The 26,416-nt window shown below is 43.3% G+C and overlaps 3 protein-coding genes across 5 annotated transcripts in view; all 3 read right to left on the bottom strand.

The window, feature by feature from the left end:
- Window positions 1–26,416, bottom strand: part of LOC117657716 (uncharacterized) — a 64,492-nt gene that overhangs the window by 22,600 nt on the left and 15,476 nt on the right. Inside the window, exon 3 of the mRNA XM_087884133.1 lies at window positions 22,029–25,378. Within this exon, the coding sequence (XP_087740259.1) occupies window positions 24,073–25,378 (1,306 nt within the window). The 3' untranslated portion in view covers window positions 22,029–24,072. The remainder of the gene's footprint in view (window positions 1–22,028; window positions 25,379–26,416) is intronic.
- LOC117660032 (uncharacterized) lies at window positions 329–8,215 on the bottom strand. Of its 3 annotated transcripts, none has more exons than XM_087884099.1 (3): window positions 7,640–8,215; window positions 6,749–6,891; window positions 329–4,888 (listed from the first exon to the last, which is right to left on the bottom strand). In XM_087884099.1, the coding sequence occupies exon 3, from the start codon at window positions 4,419–4,421 to the stop codon at window positions 3,378–3,380; it is 1,044 nt and encodes a 347-aa protein (XP_087740225.1). In that variant the 5' UTR covers window positions 4,422–4,888; window positions 6,749–6,891; window positions 7,640–8,215; the 3' UTR covers window positions 329–3,377. The 3 variants fall into 3 exon arrangements, with proteins under 3 accessions (XP_087740225.1, XP_087740227.1, XP_087740226.1); XM_087884101.1 differs by having other exon boundaries at window positions 329–4,893; window positions 7,640–7,823; XM_087884100.1 differs by lacking the exon at window positions 7,640–8,215 and adding an exon at window positions 7,429–7,625.
- LOC117659784 (uncharacterized) lies at window positions 10,928–20,204 on the bottom strand. Its single transcript, XM_087884022.1, has 2 exons — window positions 19,968–20,204; window positions 10,928–15,666 (listed from the first exon to the last, which is right to left on the bottom strand). Exon 2 carries the CDS (start codon window positions 15,354–15,356, stop codon window positions 13,437–13,439), a length of 1,920 nt encoding a protein of 639 aa, XP_087740148.1. The 5' UTR covers window positions 15,357–15,666; window positions 19,968–20,204; the 3' UTR covers window positions 10,928–13,436.

The raw sequence follows: 26,416 nt of genomic DNA, 5'->3' as shown, positions 1-26,416 counted from the left end.
GAATTCTAGATGATATAATTTTGGAACCACGGAATGTAATCTTTGAAAGTTTATGTAAGAAAAATATGTAGGAGAAATACCAGAGTATTGGAAAAGAACTGATGTGATTCCAAACTACAAAAACGGGGGAAATGATGTAGGAAATTATAGGCCAATCATTTTGACATCAATATCTGGAAAAATCCTGGATAAAATATAATCAAGCAGAGAATGTGTGAGCACCTATAAACAAACAAGGTGATTACTAGAAGCCAGCATGGGTTTGTTATGTAAGGTCCCAAAATATACTTGAGTCACCAGAATGCCAAAGAGAGACTCAAGACGAGGCTTGCAAAAAGCAGATTTTATTTATGGCCAAAAACAAAATACTGGGTGGAACTATATCCAGAACATACAGATACAATGCATGTGAGGAGATAGCCACACCTTGGGGAAGGTATGGTGTCCTTTTATACCCTCAGAGAAGTCAGCTTAGTACCCAATTCTGGCCTCCTAATTTAGGTTTGTGAATTCCTTGTTGCCCTGCAAGGGGGAATAGAAACTTCCCAATTAGTTTTATCTTAAGCATTTCTTTGTTTACTCAATTGGCCACTTAGCTCCCTGGCTCTGGAAGACAGGAGTTTATCCAGATCAAACATAAATTAGGGCTGAGGTGTAAATTATCCCTTTCTTGATGGCTGTAGTTTCAACTGAGATAGGTACCATGCTTTTAGATAGCACAGAAAGAAGATTGATATGAGTTCAGGTCAAATGGCAGGGACATACATTTGACAAATACCAGATACATTACAGAGGTCTAATAACAGAATATGTTTGTTACAGGAGATACAAATATAAAGGCATAATATATGTGATACAAATACAAAGGCATATATGTATTACAGGAACCTAATGGTTACAGAATCTAGTATACCAGTATATCATATTCTAGTATTATTTATTATATCCTTATTATTGTTTCCCTTCAGTTAGAAACAGGTTTTGCCAAAGAAACGTCATTGCCTTTTTTTGATTTAAGCAATTAAATTACCAGAGCAGCAAAATGCTCTGCAGATGGTATACTTGGATTTCAGCAAGCCATTGGACAAATCTTTATGGAAAATGAAAAGTGAAAATGAAGACAGAGGGACTCTGAGCAATTCAGTGCTTGTAGTCAGACATGGAATTTGAAAAAAAAAATAATCAAAAATTGGAAAGAATAGAATACAATTCTTTATTGGCCAAGTGTGCTTTGCACATAAGGAAATGGTCTCCGGTGCATACGCTTTCAGTGTATTGATAATTGATAATAAAATTGATAGTCATACATCATAAGGCAATCATAAGTCATAAGATACAATAATTGATCACATAATATACTGATAGGAAAAAGTAGTAGGAAACATGAGAAGGATAAGAAAACAAGGATAATAGACATAAAACCTTTGGGCAGAGGACAGACAGAGGTGGGTTTCAGCAGATTCTGACCAGTTCTAGAGAACCGGTAGCGGAAAGTTTGAGTAGTTCGGAGAACCGGTACTAAAAATTCTGACTGGCCCCACCCCCATCCATTCTCTGCCTCCTGAGTCCCAGCTGATCGGGAGGAAATGGGGATTTTTCAGTAATCTTCCCCTGGAGTGGGGTGGGAATGGAGATATTACAGTATACTTCCCATGCCGGGTTCACCAAGCCACGCCCACTAAGCCACACCCACAGCACCGGTAGTAAAAAATATATATAACCTTTCTTGCCACATTTGATAACTGAATCACTGCAGCTGTTAAATTAGTAACACAGTTGTTAAGTAAATCTGGCTTCCCCATTGATTTCGCTTGTCAGAAGATCACAAAAGGGGATCCCATGACCCCAGGACATTGCAACCATCAGTTGCCAAGCATCTGAATGTTGATGCTGCAATGGTCCTAAGTACGAAAAAGGGTAATAACTCACTTTTTTCAGTAATGTAACTTTGAATGCTCACTAAATGAATGGTTGTAACTATCTTGGAATGGTTACTGTCTCTGCAATAGTACATTCTAACCACTATGCCTCAAGGACTCCTATCTTTCTGTAATATATCAAATTGGATATAATAAGAATGGTTTGATGCCTTAGGAAAATTCTAATTATATATAGTTATATTTAGTTTCTTTCTTTGCTTTCAGAAAACTCTTGTTGAAATTCTAATTCTCATTTACTAATTCATTGATTTTTGCAAGCAAATCGTCTTGTGTCTGAGCATTTCTTCTGGTTGAGTCTCTCATGTCTAAATAAACTTGGCTGATGGTTTTTCTCCTTTATGAGTACTGGGCATCTGAATGGCTTTTGATCTGTGTGTAAACTGACATAATTTATTAGATTAAACCTACTTGTGAAAGCTTTCCCACAATTGGGACATTCAAAGGGCTCCTCTTTTGTAGTTCCCTATTATTCCACCAGGTGGAAGTTCCAACTGAAACTTTTCCCACAATCCAGTAACTCATCCTGTGTGAATCCTCTGGTGCCTCACCAGGTCAGAAATGAACGCTTTCCCACAATTTGGACATTAATATGGTTTCTCTCCTGTGTGAATCATCTGGTGTTTAAGAAGATTAGACTTATTATTGAAACTTTTCCCACAATCTGTACACTCATACTGAGGTAAATAAAAGGTGAATAAAAGAAATAATCATTCCAAGTCAGGTATATAAAGTCAGATCAAATCCTATGAACTCTGAATAAACTTTGAGTGAACTTATCTATTCACATAAGTATACGTGCTGGCTAAAGGCAGCTAGACTCCATTATTGGTAAATATATCTTCAGCTGCCATTCATCAGGAAAGCTAAAAGTAGGGTTCTAGTGAATGACTGACTTGGATAAAGAGAAGAAACTGAGCAATTAGTTCCTGGATGTCCCCATAATTACTTGACCTATGGTCCTGTGTCAAACCCACTGATTCTATACATCTTCTTAATAGAATCAAATGTGAACATCTGGACGGATATACATGGGAGACAGGTTACTTACTGTTTAAAGTATAGCCATAATTTCTGCATTTAAACATTACAGCACTTAAAGGACAGTTGTAAAACATAAAGTGATGGGTTAGTAAAAGTTGTAATAGTTTTATTATGAGTAAATGATGGAGTAGTAAAAATGTGTAGCCAAAATAATTTTATTAAATAGTAGGTAATGGTTTGATAATTAGTAAAGTGTAATGTAAGTGTAATGTATTTTTAATGTAACCATATATGGAAGCCGGAAAGGCTCATAGAACTCTTTGTCTTGAAAACATATTTAAATCGTGAAATCATAATCATTCTTTGTTCAGTTTGCAAGAATCAAACAAAGCACTGAAACTTTGCGCAAATAAATGGATCTGTCTGACCCAGGAATGTGTTTCAGACTCTCATTTTCTACAACAATACAGGTTTCTCCCCAGTGTGAGTTCTCTGGTGTATAACCAAGTAGGAATTACGACTAAAGGTTTTCCCACAATCTGGACACTCATACGGTTTCTCTCCTGTGTGAGTCCTCTGGTGTCTCGCCAGGTCAGAATTCGAACTGAACGCTTTCCCACAATCTGGACACTCATATGGCTTCTCTCCTGTGTGAGTACTTTGGTGTTGCACAAGGTTACAATGTTGATTGAAACTTTTCCCACAAACTGGACACTCATATAGTTTCTCTCCGGTGTGTGTCCTCTTGTGTATCACCAAGTAAGAGTTGAGACTGAAACTTTTCCCACAGTATAGACACACATATGGTTTCTCTCCTGTGTGAGTGCTTTGATGTATCACCAAGTTGGAATTCTTACTGAAACATTTCCCACAATCCGAACATTCATATGGTTTCTCTCCTGTGTGAGTCCTCTGATGTATGACCAGGTTGGAATTCTGTTGGAAACATTTCCCACAATCTGGACACTTATATGGTTTCTCGCCTGTATGAGTCCTCTGGTGGATCACCAGGCAAGAGTTCTGACTGAAGCTTTTCCCACAGTAGAGACACTCATATGGTTTCTCTCCTGTATGAGTCCTCTGGTGTCTCACAAGGTTAGAATTATTATTGAAACTTTTCCCACAATCTGGACACTCATATGGTTTCTCCCCAGTGTGAGTTCTCTGGTGTATAACCAAGTAGGAATTATGACTAAAGCTTTTCCCACAATCTGGACACTCATATGGTTTTTCTCCTGTGTGAGTCCTTTGGTGTATCACCAGGTTGGAATTCTTACTGAAACATTTCCCACAATCCGAACATTCATATGGTTTCTCTCCGGTGTGTGTCCTCTTGTGTATCAGCAGGTTGGCATGCTTACTAAACTTTTTGCTAAACTGTGGGGACTCGTAGGGCTTTTCTTCAGTATGGGTTATTTTATGCTCAGTAAGTTGGGAAGTGTAGCGAAAGACTTTGCCACATTCAGAGCATTTGTATGGTTTTTCACCAGTGTGATGCATAATCAGCTCTGATTTGCAATCTGTGTTTTTCCCGCCATATGCATATCTGTGGAGCTTTTCGGCCACTGATACTCTTAGATTCTTGAGGAGGTCAAAAATATTTGTGATCTCTTCTTGAATGGTTCAAGCTGTTTGTTTTCTCACAGGGTAAGGCCTGCATTATTGTCTGGAATGAGTGCTTCCTCCTCACAGACTTCTAGATATTTCCTCTTTTTCTGAATCTGGAAATGTTCCACGTTTATTTTTTTATATACTGATTCCTTGAGTTCCACATACAATAATTGTTTATCAGTGTAAAACTCTTCCTATTTTTTTTCTCTCTTGTCTCTTACTGGCTGAGGAAAGAGAAGGGTTTTGTGGTATTCTGGAGGAAAGGGAAAAGACGTTTACCAGATGTTTCAGATTCGCTTTCCTTTTTAAAGCTGCTTCTGATTCTTTGCCATCCAGAAGGCTCCTCTTGGCATTTCCTTTGCTCATAAGATTCACATAAAAGAGATATTTTAATTACTCTTTATAATATGGTTGCAAGATGTGAAAACAAGAAAAATAATCATACATAACAATGAAAAAGGAAACATGTGAAAATGCTAGATTAACCACTGCCATTCATTATGACACATAAAAGACCAAGTTCAAATATTCACAACAATTCTATTGTTCACTCATGCAAATCACAGATTTTTAGCACTGCAAATTTTTATGATCATACATTCCAGCGCTCTATATACTGTAACCAGGTGGCTGGGGGGGCGAGGGGGGAGGGGAAGGGGGATCATAAAGGAATAGGGTGCGGTGGCTGCCTTCCAAGCAGCTTTGCTGCGAAGGGAGGCAGGAAAGTTTGGCCAAGTTATCTCCTCCTTCTCGGCCTCAAACGTACACACAGAGCAAACACACACATACCTCATGACGTTGGGACCTTCTGCGAGGAGATGGCACGTGGGTGAGTCCCTCTGGTGCCATGAGATGTGTGTCTGTTTGCTCTGTGTGTACATTTAAGGCCGAGAAGGAGGAGACAACTCGCCCAAACTTTTCTGCCTCCCTTCGCAGCAGAGCTGCCTGGAAAGCAGCTGCTGCAGCCTGTCCCTTTATGATGCCCCCCCTCCTGCCACCTCCTTACAGAAGGTCCCGGTGCTGTGAGATGTGTGCGTGTGTGCTGTGTAGGAGCGATCCTTCTTAACAAGTTCCAAACTGTTGCTGCAAACCTGGGTTCCTCGCACAAGTGGTGGAAGTCCAGTACTCCAGCAAACTCATCTCTGTTTCCTCTATGACCCACCTTAGAAAAGCTTGCCCTCACAATCGCATGCCAGCAGCCAGAGCTGGGCTTGTGGCAGCAGCAACAGTTAGGAGCTTGTTATGAAGGATCGCTGTTCCACCCCAGCCATGCGTTTTCCAGTCTGGGCTGCTTGGAGTGAAAAGCATGCAATATGCTGCCACTCCCGGGATTCCCTGAACGAGCGCTGGAAGAAAATTGGCCAATGTTTGGCTGCAGACAGAGTCAGGTTTGGAAGAGCAGCAGACGGACCCAGGAAAAAGTACAACAGCCATCGCTATCATCCATTAGGAAGCTGGAAGACAAGGTTTCTCAGTGCTTTGCCTTTCCATATTCTCCCTAGCAATCCCCGACTCTATGGTCTCAATTCCTTTCAGTTCAGCTACAGGCGCTTGCTACTGTATTTGCAACTATCCAGGCGCATTTATGGCCTAACCATAGAGCGCCATCGAGCCAGCAATAGCTAGGTCGTCCCAGCTCTAGCTTCATCAGTTTAGCTGGGTGCTTCCTGGCTCCTAAAAGTTCATGAAGTTCTTGTTTTGGGGCACAGCCCTAAATGATTAACAGCCTGCCATCTTCATCTTATTAATACAATAATACGGGACAAAACTTGAAAGTGTCTCCCACATTGTTTCCAATGACATTTAGATAGGAGATACTCTCTTGTCTATTATGCTCTCTGCTCACTAGAGCAGCCTTCCCAATTTCTATTTCAGCCTTGAGAATTCCTAGGCTGCTTGGGCAAAATACTTGGAGGTCACTAGTTTGCAGGCTGGAAGCTGATCTAAAGATTCCTGCATTTTAACAGGGTTTGGCTGTCACTGGAAATCAAAAACTGTCTACATCCTAAAATCTTTATTACTGATTCACTTGAGAGCCAGTTGTGGCTGTTCCTGAAACTGCAGACCCTGGCTATGAACAATCATGCCCTAGTTACCTGCATATTGGATGACTTCAATAAACTCTGCATGAGCTGCCCTTGAGTTTTAGGTGGTAGAGCATGCAGTGGCCAGATAAGCTGTGTGTGTTTCTGAAGCAGCACATGTCATAGTCTTACCTCTGCTCCGAAAACTGCCTTGGTTGCCAGTTTGCTTGTGGCTCCAGTTCAAGGTGCTGATTTTGCCTTTGAAAGCCCTTATTGGCATGGAATTGAGTTGAAGTACTGCCTTTCCCTGCTTATTTCAGCCTGTCCAATGATACCTGGCAAAGAAGTAATTATAATTAGAAATACAAACTTACTTCTTACTCTATTACCTGCGGTTTTTTTTATAATCACAACTGTAAATGATAACTTCAATTTTTTTTCTCTTTCATGCAAATCTCTAACAAACTTCCAATCAGTAATGAATGTAGAGAATGTCTTTTCTCCAATTGAGGAAATCAATATAGTTGTCTCAGAAAATTCCATCATCTTCACCAACCATTCTTCTATTGTTGTTAAAGTTGAATCCTCGGTGTACATAATACAGTTAATCTTAGACAATAGGGATCAAAATTTTTAACCTAGGACAGGGGTCCCCAAATACCGGGCTGCACAAGTGGCTGGCAAGCGTGCATATATGCATGCACTTCCACTTGCACGAGAGTCCTGTGTGAGTTCTCTGGTGAATCACCAGGAAAACAACATGTCCATAAAAAGAATCAACATGCCATAAAAGGAATCAAGTGTTACGTGAAGGTGAGGGAGATGCGTGGTTAAAAAATATGAAATATATATAAAGATTTCTTTAAATTTACCAATTTACCCCCATTGGAAAAATCACAGCCACCAATTTGAAATCATGCAGCAAAAGGATGAAAACATTTGGGGAGAGAAAGAACACGAAGCAGCAGCAGCAGCAGCAGCCAAGTGTTTCAGCCTCGTTGCTTCCTCCGCTTCATACGCCGTGGAGGAACCCAAAGGGCCCCACTTGCTCCCGGCTTCTCCTCCGACCTTCCCTCCACTCACCTCCCAGGAGCCGCTTCCACCCTCCAAGCAGAGCAAGAGGCTCCATTATCCTCCCGTGGGTCAGTTGGAAGAGGAAGCCCCTCTGCCCTTCCCCTCCTCTCCTCCACATCCGCTCTAGCAATGCACTGTTCTATCGTTTCAACGCCTTCCAGCTCAAGCCTCTTACCCCCCCCCCCCCCCAGTAAAGTAGCAATGGCACTTCTGTAATGTATTCACTGCTTTCTAGGCACGAGTATTGCTTCTCTGTAGAGCGCCATCTAGTGACATAAGGCTGAAAAACACGCTCGTTCCATTTCCACTCTGAAGCGTTTGCAAGATGTTTTCATGGGTTCCGCGCTTCCTTCTGTGCCATCAAGTCGTATCCGACTCCCCCCGAGCACGTCGATAGCTTTTCTCTATGGCCATCTATCCCACGCCTTTTCTTTCAGGTGCCCCAGGAGTGCACTCCTCCCCCCTGGAGCAACTAAACCAAAGGAAGGGGCCCTTGTGGGGAACGACCTGCAAACAAGGACGGAGAAAGTGCACCTCCTGTGGGGCCGGGTGAAGATTCTTCCAGCCAGTTTTTCGATTGGCAAATCTGCAGCCCTAAATCATTTCCAGCTTCATCCTATTAATAGAATAATGAAATATGAGACAAAACCTTGAAGTGCCCACCCACATTGCTTCTAAACCAGATCTAGGTAGAAAATACTATCTTCCTATCTAGAGCAGAGCAGAGCAGAATGGAATTTGTCTTTGGTCCATATGCTCTCAGTGTACATAAAAGGACAAGATATATTCATCAAGAATCATAAGGTACAACACTGAATGATAGTCATAGGGTATAATATAGGGCAGTGATGGCAAACCTTTTTCTCATTGAATGCCAGAAGTGTGTGCGTGCCAGCACCCATAATCCAATGCGAACCCCCCCACCTGCACATGCGCACACGACCCCCTGCTTTCCCCCGTGCATGTGCCTCACATTGCATATGCGTGCCCCTGCACATGCGCTCCGCCCCCCCTTCCCTATTTTGGACCTAGAAAGTCGTTATTCTGAGGCAGGGCTGTTTCTGAGGCAGGGCAACCGATTCTTGCTGTGTCTATGCGATGGCCTTTCTGGTGTGTTGGCGAGGCTGTGTAGTTACCACAGCGGCTTGTAAAGCTTGGGATGAGTCTGGGCTGCCAGGTCCGGAGCCAGCAGCAGCATCTTCCTGTCACTCAGCCCTAGCCTTGGGGTGACTTTTTCTGCATACAGCCCTGAAGTGTAGCGGAGTCTTCTACTCTATATGTGCTCAGAGGCAGTCTGCAGTCTTCTGGATCCAAGTCTTGGCGTTGGAAGAAAAGCAAATTTCTGAAAGGAGCAGATTGATCGGGGGCAAGGGGCAATTGTGGTAAGGATGGGCAGGCCGGGCCGGGCTTGGCTTCCATGTCTCCCCACCTGAGCGGGCTTCTGGCATAGCCCCAGGCCTCTGGGGGGAGGGAGGGAGGGAAGCCCTGGCTTGCTGCTCCTGCCACCGCCACCCCTTCACCCCTGGCAACAGCGGTTCTCATGCTGCTGCTTCCCCGGCAGCACCAGGAGCAGCTGGCGGGGCAGAGAGGGCGGTGGCAGGCTGTGGCAGCAGGCCGTTTGCACTAGCTAAGAGACAGAGGCTGCTCCTGGAGCAGCCAGGAGAAGAAGCCACTGGCAGGGAGGCGAGATATCCGAGAAGGACCGGAGGAGACCGCAGCTCCTCACGCATGGAGACCCACTGGCAGAGAAGCGGTCACAGTAAGTGGTAAGAGCCGTGCCGGCCAGGAAGCGGTCATGCTCCCTGGCGGGAGAGGGTTGCACCAACCTTTACTGGCGCGAACGGCCTGCCTGCCTCACGCTCCAGCCAGCCATGCTGGATGCTGCCTGGAGTGCGAGGCGGGCAGGCCGTTCGTGCCAGCAAAGGTTGGTGCAACCTTCTTCCACCAGAGAACATGACTGCTTCCTGGCCGGCACACCTCTTACTACTTACTTACATGACTGTTCCCCCGCCAGTGGGTCTCCATGTGTGAGGAGCCTCCAGTCCTCCTGGGCCAGCTCGCCTCCCTGCCCGCAGCTTCTCCTTCTCCTGGCTGCTGCAGGAGCAGCCTCTATCTCTTAGCCAGCGCGAACAGCCTGCCGCCACAGCCTGCCGCCGCCCTCTCTACCCCGCCAGCTGCTTCTGGTGCTGCCAGGGTAGCGGCAGCATGAGAACCACTGTTGCCGGGGGTGTGGGGATGGCAGCGCCAGGAGTAGCGGGCCGGGGCTTCAATCCCTCCCCCTGGAGGCCTGAGGCTGCACCAGAAGCCCGCTCGGGTGGGGAGGCAGGAAAGCCCCAAACCGCCCATCGTTGCCGTCACCCCCTCGCCCTGGCGGTGGTTCTCATGCTGCCACTTCCCTGGTAGTGGCTGGAGCAGCTGGTGGGAGAGAGAGGGCGGTGGCAGGCAGTGGCAGCAGGCTGTTTGCACCGGCTAAGAGGCAGTGGTTGCGGCTCCTGCAAGCCTCGTGCTCCAGGCAGCATCCAGCCAGCCATACCTGGCCTCTCCCTGCAGCAGCCCACATGGATCCCAGGCAGCACAGCTTTGGGGTCTTTCCTCGCAGTGGCAGTGGCGGGGACAATGCAGGCAGGCAGGCAGCCGGGCGCAGGAGAGCGACTGGCCGCAGAGCTCCTGGCTGGCAAGGGATGGATGTGCTTGGGCTGCATGCGGGTGACGACAGCATGGCCAGTGCCCCCCAACGTTAAGACATTAAGGCCAGCTGATCATCGCACGCGTATGTGCACCAGTAACCAGCAGACTAGCTGGCTGGTGCACATACGTGCCCTGGAAATCCGGAAAACGAATGGGCAATGCCACTCGTGCTTGGCGACATGGCTCTGTGTGCCACTTCTGGCATGCATACCATAGGTTCACAATCACGGGTATAGGGTATAACACAATGAAAGTCATAGTATATTATTAGTATTAGTATTAGCATTAGCATTAGCATTAGCATAGGCCAATCCTTTTGACATCAATATCTGGAAAAATCCTGGAAAAAATATAATCAAGCAGAGAATGTGTGAGCACCAGAAACAAGCAAGGTGATTACTAGAAGCCAGCATGGGTTTGTTAGAAACAGGTTTTGCCAAACAAACCTCATTGCCTTTTTTTGATTGAAGCAATTAAATTACCAGATCAGCAAGTGCTGTGCAGATGGTATACTTGGATTTCAGCAAGTCATTGGACAAATCTTTATGGAAAACGAAAGGTGTAAAAATGGAGGCAGAGAGACTCAGAGCAATTCAGTAATCAAAAATTGGAAAGAATAGAATACAATTCTTTATTGGCAAAATGTGCTTTGGGCACACAAGGAAATGGTCTCTGCTGCACACGCTTCAGTGTACATACAAAGTGATAGTCATACATCGTAAGGCAATCATAAATCATAAGATACAATAATTGATCACATAATATACTGGTAGGAGAAGTAGTAGGAAACTTGAGGATAAGAAGAGGAGGAGAATAATACCATACAGCCTACCACATGGGTAAATATCTTTTGGCAGAAGGCAGTGGTGTTGGAGTTGGCTGTTTAGTAGAATGGTGGCACGGGGGAAGAAACTCTATTTTTGTCTAGTTGTTTTGGCAACCTGAGGGGAAGATGTTGAAATGGAATAACCAGTTTATTGAAGTGCACAGTAGACCAGAACACCCAGTGACAGTTGATTGGTTGAAGAGTGTGGGATCTTGCATGAGGCTGTCTACATTATGATTGGTTGCTGGGTGTAAAGGGGCCTTTCCCTTTTTTCCCGCCTTTTTCTTCTGTGTGCTCTGTATGCTGTTCTGAGATTACCTGACGATTTACCTCAGGATGTAGTGATGTCCCTACCTCGTTTGCTCTAAATATAGATACTAACTAGATTTATATAAAACTACTGTCAGCATCTCTGTCTTAATTTGGACACCAGCTGCATAATTCCCTGATACCAACCAACCCGGCTATTGGGCAGACTCCAGTCTCTGTTTCCCAAAATGCAGGGCTTGCAGTTATTAGAGCTCCCAAATCTATCAATTGACCCGGAATTATTTTATCTTCTTCTTTGTTGTTTAATGACCCCGTAATGGGTACCTTGAGATGGGGAGTCAGGAAAACTGAATGGAGCTGACTGTTTACTGAGCAGATGCCCTTCTTGTCACCAATGCAGAGTTTGCCGCAGATATAGTCTCATTTGGACAGAAGAAAGAAATATCTACCTAGGATCGAACTCACAGCTCCTGATGGTGAAGTGAGAGCTCCACCGCACAACTCACCTGGAATTCTTTCATCTTTTTTCATATTTCACAGGAAAACCCATTCTCACTTTGGAAAGCCAGATAGAGATCTTTTATTTCTATGACTTGAAGGAGGTACATTATACAGAATCGAGAACCAGGATGGTGTGATTTGACTTACATGAAGGAGATTCAATTCTGAATGGCGGGTCCATATTTTAGCAAGTAGGACTTACCTTTCTCTCTCAAAAAGAGACAAAAGTGTTAGCGGGGAATGAAAAAAAGAAGTACGATATATGACTCAAATTGTTCCAGAAAATAAACTATACAAAGTTCAAGGAATCTGGAAGATGAGCAAATGCAAAACAAACCAATTGAAATATTTCACGTGTAGGTGAGAAAACCCTGCAGAACACTTAAAAATTATACTGTAGTGGAACAGACAACATTATTTAGACCTTTCTTTGTGGAAATTTCTAGAAATATTTAAAATATGCTCATTAAAAAGCACCCATTTCCATATATTATTATTTATTTATATTTTACATGAAATGAAGGCATTGAAGCCTACTGTATAATATAGTCGAACAACCAAAGAACCACAAAATAATACTTAATGTGCATCTGTCTGTCTGCATCCTAAGTATATTCACATTTATTTACTAATTAAATTAGTATGTCATCCATCTCACTAACTCACATGCCATGTCGCTAAATTCATGAATTAACTGTAGCAAACAGTTCAGTCTGAGGCAACTGAAGCCTATCATGGAAAAATGAATGGCTCTCATGAAATAATGTAGCTTTAGAAACATTACTGCAGAATACTGCAGAAACTTACAACCACAATTAAGCCCAACATTTATGTTACTAAGCGAGACAGGTGTTAAGTGAGTTTTGCCCCATTTTACAACCTTTCTTGCCACAGTTGTTAAGAGAATCACTGCAATTAAATTAGTAACACACTTATTAAATGAATCTGGCTTCCCCATTGATTTGGCTTGTCAGAAGGTCACAAAAGGGGATCCCATGACCCCAGGACATTGCAATCATTGCAGCCAAGGATCTGAATGTTGACGCTGCAATGGTCCTAAGTACGAAAAAGAGTCATAAGTCACTTTTTCCAGTAATGTTGTAACTTTGAATGGTCACTAATTGAATGATTGTAAGTCAAGAATTACCAATATCTTGAAATGGTTATTGCCTTTGCAATACTACATTCTAAGCACTACGCCTCCAGGCCTTCTATCAAAATGGATACAAGAAGAATCGTTTTGAGGCCTTAGGAATATTCTTATTATACATAGTTATATTTACTTTCTTATTACGCTTTCAGAAAACTCTTATTGAAATCCTAATTCTCATTTACTGATTCATTGATTTTTGAAAGCAAATCCTCTTGTGTCTGAACATTTCTTCTGGTTGAGTCTCTCATGTCTAAATAAACTTGGCTTTCACACAATTGGGACATTCGAAGGGCTCCTCTTCTGTGTCAGTTCCCTATTATTCCACGAGGTGGGAATTCCAACTGAAACTTTTCCCACAATCCAGTAACTCATCCTGTGTGAATCCTCTGGTGTCTCACTAGGTCAGAATTCCAACTGAACGCTTTCCCAAAATTTGGACACTCATATGGTTTCTCTCCTGTGTGAGTCCCCATGTGCGACACTAGGGCAGAATTACGACTGAAACATTTCTGACAATCTGGACACTCAAATGGTTTCTCGCCTGTGTGAGTCCTCTGGTGTATCACCAGGTTGGAATTTCGACTAAAACTTTTCCCACAGTCTGGACACTCATACAGTTTCTGTCCTGTGTGAGTCCTCTGGTGCATGACCAGATTGGAATTCTGCTGGAAACTTTTCCCACAATCCGGACACTCATATGGTTTCTCGCCTGTGTGAGTCCTCTGGTGTATCACCAGGCTACAGTTCTGACTGAAACTTTTCCCACAGTATAGACACTCATATGGTTTCTCTCCTGTGTGAGTCCTCTGGTGTTTCAGAAGGTTAGAATTATTACTGAAACTTTTCTCACAATCTGGACACTCATACGGTTTCTCCCCAGTGTGAGTTCTCTGGTGTATAATCAAGTAGGAATTATGACTAAAGCTTTTCCCACAATCTGTACATACATATGGTTTCTCTCCTGTGTGAGTCCTCTGGTGTTTCACCAGGTCAGAATTCCAACTGAAAGCTTTCCCACAATCTGCACACTCATACGGTTTCTCTCCTGTGTGAGTACTTTGGTGTTGCAAAAGGTTACAATTATGATTGAAACTTTTCCCACAAACTGGACATTCATATGGTTTCTCTTCTGTGTGAGTTCGCTGATGTCTCACTAGGTCAGAATTCCAACTGAAACTTTTCCCACAAACTGGACACTCATATGGTTTCTCTCCTGTGTGGATCCTCTGGTGTCTCACTAGGTCAGAATTCCAACTAAAAGCTTTCCCACACTCTGGACACTCACATGGTTTCTCTCCTGTGTGAGTCCTCTGATGTATGACCAGATTGGAACTCTGCTGGAAACTTTTCCCACAATCCGGACACTCATATGGTTGCTCGCCCGTGTGAGTCCTCTGGTGTATCACCAGATAAGAGTTCTGACTGAAATTTTTCCCACAATCTGGACACTCATATGGTTTCTCACCTGTGTGAGTCCTCTGGTGTATCACCAGGTTGGAATTCCTACTGAAAGTTTTCCCACAGTATAGACACTCATATGGTTTCTCTCCTGTGTGAGTTCTCTGGTGTTTCACAAAGTTAGAATAATTATTGAAACTTTTCCCACAATCTGGACACTCATACGGTTTCTCCCCAGTGTGAGTCCTCTGGTGTATCACCAGATTGGAATTCTTACTGAAATATTTCCCACAATCTGAACACTCATATGGTTTCTCCCCTGTGTGAGTCCTTTGGTGTTTCACAAAGTTAGAGTTATTATTGAAACTTTTCCCACAATCCGAACACTCATATGGTTTCTCGCCCGTGTGAGTCCTTTGGTGTATCACCAGGTAAGAGTTCTGACTGAAACTTTTCCCACAGTATACACACTCATACGGTTTCTCTGCTGTGTGAGTCCTGTGCTGTTTCACAAGGTTAGAATTATTATTAAAACTTTTCCAACAATCCGAACACTCATATGGTTTCCCTCCGCTGTGTGTCCTCTGGTGTATCACCAGGTTGGCATGCTTACTAAACTTTTTGGGACACTGTGAACACTGGTAGGGCTTTTCTCCATTATGGGTTCTTTGATGCTGAATAAGTTGGGGAGTGTAGCAAAAGACTTTGCCACATTTGGGATATTCGTATGGTTTTTCACCAGTGTGGATCCTCTGATGCATAATCGGCTCTGATTTGCAATCTGTGCTTTTCTCACAATATACATATCTGTGGAGCTTTTCTGCCACTGATTTGTGATCTGTTCTTGGATGGTTCAAGCTGTTTGTTTCCTCACAGGGTGAGAACTGCATTATTGTCTGGAATGAGCGCTTCCTCCCCACAGACTTCTAGATATTTCCTCTTTTTCTGAATCAGGAAATGTTCCACCTTTATTTTTCATATAATGTTTCCTTGAGTTCCGCATATAATAATTGTTTAATGGCTCAAAACTCTTTTCCTATTTTTCTCTCTCTTGTCTTTTAATGGCTGGGGAAGAAGAGTTTTCTGGTATTCTGGAGGAAAGGGAAAAGACTTGTACCTGATGTTCTAGATTCGCTTTCCTTTTTAAAGCTGCTTCTGATTCTCTGTCGTCCAGAAGGCTCTTCTTGGCATTTCCTTTGCCTATAAGATTCACATAAAAGAGATACTTTAATTACTCTTTATAATACGGTTGCAAGATGTGAAAACAAGAAAAAAGCATACATAACAATGAAAAAGCAAACATGGCCAAACTGCTAGATTAACCACTGCCATTCACTATAACACATAAAAGTTCAAATATTCACGACAATTCTATTGTTAACTCATGCAAATCACAGATTGTCAGGACTGGAAATACTGATGATAGGAACACGGATACACATATGTTAAAAAAAAATAGAGAAACACACCCCTCTATCTGTGTGTACCATATGTATGTATGTTTGTAGACAATCCATGTGTATTTTCTGTCTACAAAATGAAATCGGTACAGTATGTGAGCATTAACAGAAGGAACGCCCATACACTAATGCTGAAAGTTTAGGGAACAAACAGGGGGAACTTGAAGTATTAGTACATGAAGGCAGATATGATATAGTTGCCATTATTGAAATTTGGTGGGATGAAACTCATGTCTGGAATGTCCTGATAGAGGGATACAAACTATTCAAGAGAAACAAACCTAACAAAAGAGGAGGTGGAGTTGCATTATATATAAAAGTTCACTACATCTCTACAGAAATACACAATACCAAGGATGAAAACCTCCTAGAATCCATATGGGCCAATATAAAAGGAAAGAAAAATGACATTGTTATAGAAATATACTACAGGCCAAGCAACCAAGCGGAAGAAATAGACGAACTCTTTGCTAGTCAATTAACAATTGTATGTAGGAAACATACCACAGTAGTAACAGGAGACTTTAACTACCCTGATACCAACTGGGAGACAAACTCAGCAGCAAGTGGGAGATCGAGCAGATTCCTAACCAATTTAGCTGACAACTTTGTCATCCAAAGGGTAGAGGAGGGAACTAGAGGAAAAACTATCCTGGACCTAATTCTTATTAATAGAGAAGAAGTGATAGAAGGAGTTGAAGGTGCTGGAACCTTGGGTGAAAGTGACCACGTCATACTGGAATTCAATACAATGCAAACACAAGCAATAGAATATAATCCAATCAGTGTCTTAAACTTTAGAAGAGCTGATTTTAACAAACTCAGAGAGACAAAATTTCATGGATAAAAATCCTGAAGGGGAAAACAACTCAAGAAAAAAGGGATACACTGAAAAATATGATCAGCCCAGTCCAACACAATACCACTATTGCTCATTCCAATTGACTAAGATAGCTGGCAGGAGCAACAACACACCTAATCGCATCTGGAGCCAGAAACAGCAGAGCTTTCCCCAAATCCACCTGCCACTCAATGTCCTCTTTGTCGCAAGGTTTGTCTTGTTAGATAATAGTCCATCTTGAGTATTAAAGCTGGGGAGAAGCCTAATTTGGCAAGGTTGGACTCGACAGCCTTGATCCATGATGAAGAGAATTTGTCTTGGAGGATTAACGGAGCAAGACGTTGTGGAAAGAAGTTAAGCTTTAGCCAGAGATTTAAGGACGCTATACAGATTCTTGCTTCAACTTTTATCAATCCTGTCTCCAGGCACAAAAGTGCATTTGAGACACAAGGTGTCATCTGGGGAATTGATCTAAGCTAGTGACCTGGCCACAAAAAGCTTAATAGCAGCAGGGACATAGTATCCTCCCTTTGTGTGGAAAAAATTAAGAATGGAGCTTGCTGATCTTTGGCCCAAGGCAGCTGCATATTCTCCATGTGCTTTTCTTGAACCTTTAGCCCGAATGACCATCCACAGGTATTTGAAGGTGGTTACCTGCTCTATTTTGTGGCCATTTAGATACCATGAATACAGTTTGGCCTTTTTTAGGTCCAGTTTATTGTAATTACAGTACTGGAGAAGGGCTCGCAAGGCTCTTTTAAGGCCTACTGGTGTCCAGGAGAGGATCACAGCGTCATCTGCATAGAGCAGGAAGGCGATGCTTTGGTCGCCTATTTTTTGGGGGGGGATACCAGAGGATTGGAAAAGAGCTAATGTTGTTCCCATTTGCAAAAAAGGGAAAAAACAGACCCAGGAAACTACCGACCAATCAATCTAACACCAATACCTGGAAAGATACTGGAAAAAAATAATAAAAAAACAGGTCTGTGAACATCTAGAAATAAATAAAGTTATAACTAGTAGCCAGCATGGGTTTGTTTAAAACATATCATGCCAAACCAATCTTATTTCATTCTTTGATAAAGTGACTAAATTAGGAGACCAGCAACAAAGTAGACTACAGACTACTTCTTGGTAAACTAGAAAAATGTGGGATAGCCATCATCACCACCAGATGAATTTGTAGCTGGCTGACAAACTGTACTCAACAAGTAATCCTTAATGGTACTACATCCACATGGAGGGAAGTAAGCAGTGGGGTACGACAAGGTTCTGTCTTAGGCCCAGTACTTTTCAATATCTTCACAAATAACTTATTGTATTTTTCGGTGTATAAGACGCACCGGAGTGTAAGACGCACCTTAATTTTGGGGAAGGAAAACAAGGAAAAAAGTATTCTACCTCTGCCTACCAGCATTTAAGGTGGCGCCATCCTCCTCCTCCTCCTGCAAGCGAGAGGTGCAGGGACTACTCACTTTCCCCCAAAGAGACCCCTCACATGCTCTGGGTGGAGGAAAAGAGCACAGCCTGAGGAACAACCCTCTTTGGGACAGTCTGTGGGGGGGGGGGATCGAAAGAACATCTCGCAGGCCAGACCAGTTCAGCCGCCAAGCCCGAAAGTCTCGGGGACTTTTGCAGACAGTTTAGCGGGAACTTTACGGAGAAGTTCCTGGGCCCTGCTGCCCCATCCCAGGCACCGAGGGGGGGCATCTCTGGTCCTCGAGGGAGGGGACTCGCGGCTCTTGTGTCAATCAATCCCTCGCCCGGCTCCACGCCTGCACAGCCGCCCCCAAGAAGCCGGGACCCCCACTCGGTGGGTCCTTCACAGCGACAGAGGCACTGAGCAGATCTGGCCCGACCTCAGGCAGCTCTCCCCGCCGGCTGGCCGGCCCTCCTGCCGCCCACCAGGAAGACGAGTGCCCCGCCGCGCGGGCTCCCCTGGGCCGGGCGGGCAGCACTGAACCAAGCTGCGGACCTCTTCAGGAGTGGCAGCGCTGGGCGACGCGTGCCCGGATTGGAGGCCATCCTCTGCCCTGCCCTACCTGGGGCTCTCAGTCCAGGCCGCCTTAGGCATGCTGGGCGCTCCGCTCTGGCTGCAGCGGGCAGGCAGCGCTCCTTCAAGGCGAGGTGGGGCGTGGTGGCTCCGCTCGGGGCCTCGTGGGGTGCCGCTGCCGGGAAAGGAGTGTCCCAGCAGGGCCCAGGAGCTGTCCTCCCCTGGATCCTTGATCCGGCTGGCTCCTCGGCTTGCTCGAGCTGCTGAGACCGCGGCTCCAAGGCCGAAGATGAGCTCTGCGTTACCTGAAGGCACCCAGGGAGCCTGCCTGTGCCGCAGCAAAGCCCAGCTGAGCACTGGAGGGGGTGGGGCCAGGGGCCGGTCTGCATTGGGGCTTAACCTGAAGACCTTTGCCAGCCCACAACAGGCAGGCGCCTGTTCCCTTCGGTTCCCTGCCGCCTGAAAGTGCTTTAAAGCCCGAAAATGGCCGAAGGGTGGGGGCTGACAGGTGGGCGGGGCTGCATTCGGCGTATAAGACGCACTCCGATTTTCACCCCTTTTTGGGGGGTAAAAAGGTGCGTCTTATATACCGAAAAATACAGTAGATGAGGGAATAGAAGGAGAACTCAACAAATTTGCAGGTGACACTAAACTGGCAGGAACACCCAGCGCCCCAGAAGACAAGCTCAGGATCCAAAAAGATCTTGAGAGAATTGAACAATGGGCCCTATCCAGAGGTGGGCTGCACATACGTTAACAACCAGAACGCTGGAAATGTGAACACAATTGCCTCCAGAAGTTGTGGGTGTTTCATCCCTGGAGGTTTATAAAGGAGAGGCTGGACTAGAAGACCTCCAGGGTCCCTTCCAGCTCTATTCTGATCCTGAGACGGCGAAGCCTCTGCAAGATTTGAAGCGCCGGTGTTGCCCGTGAACTTCCTCCCTTGCAAGCAGAACAAGAGGATCATAAAGAACACCCGGAATCGACCCTACAGCGACGGTGTGGTTGGAATCTCCCCAGCAACAGAAACTTGCAGGCAACTTGGAAGGTGAAGCTCTGGGCGGGGGGATAAAATTGGGCGGGTGGGGGGGGGGATATGCAGGAGGAGACGTATTTCCGCGTAGTTGTTGATCTGCTGCTACAACGTGGAGCGAACCGAAGAGCCCGACTTGCTCCCGGCCTCTCCGCCCACCTGCCCTCCACTCACCTTCCAGCCGCCGCTTCGACCCGGGAGAAAGCCCAGCCGCCACCGCTCCCCCCCCCCGTTAGGAGGCCGGAAGACGAGGTTCCTCGGCGCTTCGCCTTGCCATAGTCTCTCTAACCATCCGCGACTCTATGGTCTCAATTCCTTTCTGTTCAGCTACAGGAGCTTTCTACTCTTATTTGCCACTATCCAGGCGCGCTTATGGCCTAACCATAGAGCGTCAGCAATAGCTAGATCGTCCGAGCTCTAGCTTCATCAGATTAGCTGGGTGCTTCCTGGCTCCTAAAAGTTCATGAAGTTCTTGTTTTGGGGCGCAGCCCTAAATAATTAACAGCCTGTCATCTTCATATTATTAATAGAATAATATGGGACAAAACTTGGAAGCGTCTCCCACGTTGTTTCCAATGACATTTAGATAGCAGACACTATCCTCCTCTCTGTCTATTATGCTCCCTGCACACTAGAGCCGCCTTCCCAATTTCCAGACTTAATAAAATTTCAGCCTTGAGAATTCCTAGGCTGCTTGGGCAAAACACCTGGAGGTCACTAGTTTGCAGGCTGGAAACTGATCTAAAGATTCCTGCATTTTAGCAGGATTTGCCTGTCACTGGAGATAAAAAACTCTACATCCTAACATTTTTATTAATGATTCACTTGAGATCTAGTTGTGGCTGTTCCTGGATCTGCAGACCCTGGTTACAGTCAATCATGCCCTAGTTACCTGCATACAGGTAGTCCTTGACTTATGACCTTGACTGAGCCCAACATTTATGTTCCTATGTGAGAGATTAGTTTAAGTGAGTATTCCACAATTTTAAGACTTTTCTTCCCATATTTCTTAAAAAAATGACTGCAGTTGATAAGTTAGTAACACTAATTAAGCTAAGTGAATCTGTCGTCCCCATTGACTTTGCTTGTCAGAAGATCACAAAAGATGAGCACATGACCCTGGGACAGTGCAACTGTCAAAAATAGATACATTGCATTGCATTGCATTGCAGCATTGCCTAGAATTCTAGATATAATTTTGGAACCACGGAATGTAATCTTTGATTTTCAGTTTATGTAAGACAGGAGAAATACCAGAGTATTGGAAAAGAACTGATGCAATTCCAAACTACAAAAAGTGGGGAAATGATCTAGGAAATTATAGGCCAATCATTTTGACATCAATATCTGGAAAAATCCTGGAAAAAATATAATCAAGCAGAGAATGTGTGAACACATACAAACATGCAAGGTGATTAGTAGAAGCCAGTATGGGTTTGTTAGAAACAGGTTTTGCCAAACAAACCTCATTGCCTTTTTTTGATTGAAGCAATTAAATTACCAGATCAGCAAAATGCTGTGCAGATGGAATACTTGGATTTCAGCAAACCATTGGATAAATCTTTATGGAAAATGAAAGGTGTAAAAATGAAGGCAGAGAGACTTGGAGCAATTCAGTGCTTGTAGTCAGACATGGAATTTGAAAAAAAATAATCAAAAATTGGAAAGAATACAATACAATTCTTTATTGGCCAAGTGTGCTTTGCACACACGGAAATGATCTCCGGTGCATACGTTTTCAGTGTATATACAAAATGATAGTCATACATCATAAGGCAATCATAAATCATAAGATACAATAATTGATCACATAATATACTGAGAGGAAAAGGTAGTAGGAAACATGAGAAGGATAAGATGAGGAGGATAATAGCAATACAGCCTAACAGATGGGTAAATATCTATGGACAGAAGACAGTGGTGTTGGAGTTGGCTGTTTAGTAGAGTGATAGCATGAGGGAAGAAACTATCTTAATGTCTAGTTGTTTTGGTGTCCTGAGGGGAAGATGTTGAAAGAAGCAAGATTGGCTAGATAGAATTCTAAACAGAAACTCTCTAAGCGACATTTCATGCCAACAGTTCAAGCCTGTTTGGAGACCAGCTCTTCAGATATTTAATTTAAAAGCTGGAACAGTAAAGTGCATAGTGGACCAGAACACCCAGTGAGAGTTGATTGGTTGAAGAGTGTGGGATCCTGCATGAGGCTGTCTACATTATGATTGGTGATGTGCCTACCTTGTTTGCTCTATAGATATTAAATAATTTATATAAAACTACCGTCAGTGTCTCTGTCTTAATATGGATACCAGCTGTATAATTTCTTAATACCAACCAACCTGGCTATTGGGCAGAGTCCAGTCTGTTCCCCAAAATGCAGGGCTTGCAGTTATTAGCGATCTCAAATCTGTCAATTAACCCAGAATTCTTTTATCATCTTCTCTGTCGTTTAATGACCTTGTAATTTATCTGTTCCGGGGTGGAGTCAGGGCAACTGAATGGAGCTGAGTGTTTACTGAGCAGATGCCCTTCCTGTCACCAATGCAGAGTTTGCAGCAGATATATTCCCATTGTGTACAGAGAGAAATATCTGCCTCTACCTAGGATCAAAGTCACAGCCTCCTGATTGTGAGGTGAGAGTTCCATCGCACCATTTGAAATATTTCAACTGCAGGTAAAAAAACCCTGGAGAACAAGAATTATACTGCAGCGGAACAGATAACCAACATTATTTAGACTTTTCTTTGAGGAAGACATTTCTAGAAATATTTAAAACACGGTCATTAAAAATTATCCACATCTGTATATTATTTATATTTTACATGAAATGAAGGCATTAAAACCTATTATATATTTTCAAACCACCAAAGAACCACAAAATAATACTTACTGTGCATTTCTCCATCGGCATCCTATATTCACATTTATTTCCTTATTAAATTTGTATGCCATCCATCTCACAGTCCCAAGTAAATAAGTTCATTAATTAACTACAGCAAATAATCCAGGCTGAGGGGCAATTAAGAGCCTATCATGACAAAATTAATGACTTTCATGAAATAATGTATCATTAGAAATATTACTACAGAATATTAGTATCCAGGCGGGGCACGGGGTAACTGTTCTTATTACAGGTAGTCTTCAATTTACAACCGCAATTGAGCCCAAAATTTCTGTTGCTAAACGAGTCAGTTGTTAAGTGAGTTTTGTCCCATTTTATGACCTTTCTTGCCACATTTGTCAACTAAATCGCTGCAGCTGTTAAACTAGTAACACAGTTGTTAAGTGAATCTGGCTTCCCCATTGATTTGGCTTGCTGGAAGGTCACAAAAGGGGATTCCGTGACCCCAGGACATTGCAACCATCAGTTGCCAAGCATCTGAATGTTGATGCTGCAATGGTCCTAAGTATGAAAAAGGGTCATAACTCATTTTTTTAGTGACGTTATAACTTTGAATGTTCATTAAATGAGTGGTTGTAACTCAAGGACTACCAGTAACTTGGCACAGTTACTGCCTTTGCTATACTACATTCTAACCACTGCGCCTCCAGGACTCCTATCTTTATTTAATATCTCAAATTGGATACAATAAGAATGGTTTGATGCCTTAGGAAAATTCTAATTATACATAGTTATATTTATTTTCTTTCTATGCTTTCAGAAAACTCTTGTTGAAATCCTAATTCTCATTTACTAATTCATTGAATTTTGCAAGCAAATCCTCTTGTGTCGGAGCATTTCTTCTGGTTGAGTCTCTCATGTCTAAATAAACTTGGATCTTTGGCTGAAAACTTTCCAGCAAACTGAAAACAAACAATGTATATCCTTGCATTCCGTTCTGTGCCCCTTTGGCGTTTACTCTTGCCGGCCACATGACCACAGAGACGTCTTCGGACAACGCTAGTTCTTCGGCTTTGAAACAGTGATGAGCACCTCCCCCTAGAGTTGGGAATGCCTAGCACATATGTGCGAGGGGAACCTTTACCTTTATCTTTGTGAACTCTTAAAAGTTTTCTAAGATCCCATCAAGCTTTCCTTCCAATCAGAAAGCTGATGGTTTTTCTCCTGTATGAGTACTCTTGTCTTTAATAATAGTAGAATTGTGACTGGGCATCTGAATGGCTTTTGATCTGTGTGTAAACTGACATGATTTATTAGATTAGACCTACTTGTGAAAGCTTTCTGACAATTGGGACATTCAAAGGGCTCCTCTTTTGTGTCAGTTTCGTATTATTCCATCAGGTGGGAATTCCAACTGAAATTTTCCCACAATCCAGGAACTCATCCTGTGTGAATCCTCTGGTGTTTAAGAAGATTAGACTTATTACTGAAACTTTTCCCACAATCTGTACACTCATATGGTTTCTCCCCAGTGTGAGTTCTCTGGTGTATAACCAAGTAGGAATTACGACTAAAGGTTTTCCCACAATCTGGACACTCATATGGTTTCTCTCCTGTGTGAGTCCTCTGGTGTTTCACCAGGTCAGAATTCCAACTGAACGCTTTCCCACAATCTGCACACTCATATGGCTTCTCTCCTGTGTGAGTACTTTGGTGTTGCACAAGGTTACAATGTTGATTGAAATTTTTCCCACAAACTGGACACTTATATGGTTTCTCTCCGGTGTGTGTCCTCTTGTGTATCACCAAATAAGAGTTTAGATTGAAACTTTTCCCACAGTATAGACACACATATGGTTTCTCTCCTGTGTGAGTCCTCTGGTGTATCACCAGTTTGGAATTAATTTTGAAACTTTTCCCACAATCCAGACACTCATACGGTTTTTCGCCTGTGTGAGTTCTCTGGTGTATCACCAGGCTACAGTTCTGACTGAAACTTTTCCCACAGTATAGACACTCATATGGTTTCTCTCCTGTGTGTGTCCTCTGGTGTTTCAGAAGATTAGAATTATTACTGAAACTTTTCTCACAATCTGGACACTCATGCGGTTTCTCCCCAGTGTGAGTTCTCTGGTGTATAATCAAGTAGGAATTATGACTAAAGCTTTTCCCACAATCTGTACATATATATGGTTTCTCTCCTGTGTGAGACCTCTGGTGTTTCACTAGGTCAGAATTCCAACTGAAAGCTTTCCCACAATCTGCACACTCATACGGTTTCTCTCCTGTGTGAGTACTTTGGTGTTGCAAAAGGCTACAATTATGATTGAAACTTTTCCCACAAACTGGACATTCATATGGTTTCTCTTCTGTGTGAGTTCTCTGGTGTCTCACTAGGTCAGAATTCCAACTGAAACTTTTCCCACAAACTGGACATTCATATGGTTTCTCACCAGTGTGAGTCCTCTGGTGTTTCACAAGGTTAGAGTTATTATTGAAACTTTTCCCACAATCCGAACACTCATATGGTTTCTCGCCTGTGTGAGTTCTTTGGTGTATCACCAGGTAAGAGTTCTGACTGAAACTTTTCCCACAGTATACACACTCATATGGTTTCTCTCCTGTGTGAGTCCTATGGTGTATCACCAGGTTGGAATTCTTACTGAAATATTTCCCACAATCTGAACACTCATATGGTTTCTCTCCGCTGTGTGTCCTCTGGTGTATCACCAGGTTGGCATGCTTACTAAACTTTTTGGGACACTGTGAACACTGGTAGGGCTTTTCTCCATTATGGGTTCTTTGATGCTGAATAAGTTGGGGAGTGTAGCGAAAGACTTTGCCACATTTGGGATATTCGTATGGTTTTTCACCAGTGTGGATCCTCTGATGCATAATCGGCTCTGATTTGCAATCTGTGCTTTTCTCACAATATACATATCTGTGGAGCTTTTCTGCCACTGATTTGTGATCTGTTCTTGGATGGTTCAAGCTGTTTGTTTCCTCACAGGGTGAGAACTGCATTATTGTCTGGGATGAGCGCTTCCTCCCCACAGACTTCTAGATATTTCCTCTTTTTCTGAATCAGGAAATGTTCCACCTTTATTTTTCATATAATGTTTCCTTGAGTTCCGCATATAATAATTGTTTAATGGCGCAAAACTCTTTTCCTATTTTTCTCTCTCTTGTCTTTTAATGGCTGGGGAAGGAGAAGAGTTTTCTGGTATTCTGGAGGAAAGGGAAAAGACTTGTACCAGATGTTCCAGATTCACTTTCCTTTTTAAAGCTGCTTCTGATTCTCTGTCGTCCAGAAGGCTCTTCTTGGCATTTCCTTTGCCTATAAGATTCACATAAAAGAGATACTTTAATTACTCTTTATAATACGGTTGCAAGATGTGAAAACAAGAAAAAAGCATGCATAACAATGAAAAAGCAAACATGGCCAAACTGCTAGATTAACCACTGCCATTCACTATAACACATAAAAATTCAAATATTCACGACAATTCTATTGTTAACTCATGCAAATCACAGATTGTCAGGACTGGAAATACTGATGATAGGGACACGGGTACACATATGCTCAAAAAAAAGTACAGAAACACACCCCTCTATCTGGGTGTACCATATGTATGTATGTAGACAATCCATGTGTATTTTCTGTCTACAAAATGAAATCGGTACAGTATGTGAACATTAACAGAAGGAACGCCCAATGCTGAAAGTTTAGGGAACAAACAGGGGGAACTTGAAGTATTAGTACATGAAGGCAGATATGATATAG

This window comes from Pantherophis guttatus, chromosome 2 (genome assembly GCF_059756535.1).
Source record: "Pantherophis guttatus breed Tessera chromosome 2, ASM5975653v1, whole genome shotgun sequence".
NCBI classification, from domain to species: domain Eukaryota; kingdom Metazoa; phylum Chordata; class Lepidosauria; order Squamata; family Colubridae; genus Pantherophis; species Pantherophis guttatus.
This window is presented reverse-complemented; position numbering and strand designations above follow the sequence as displayed.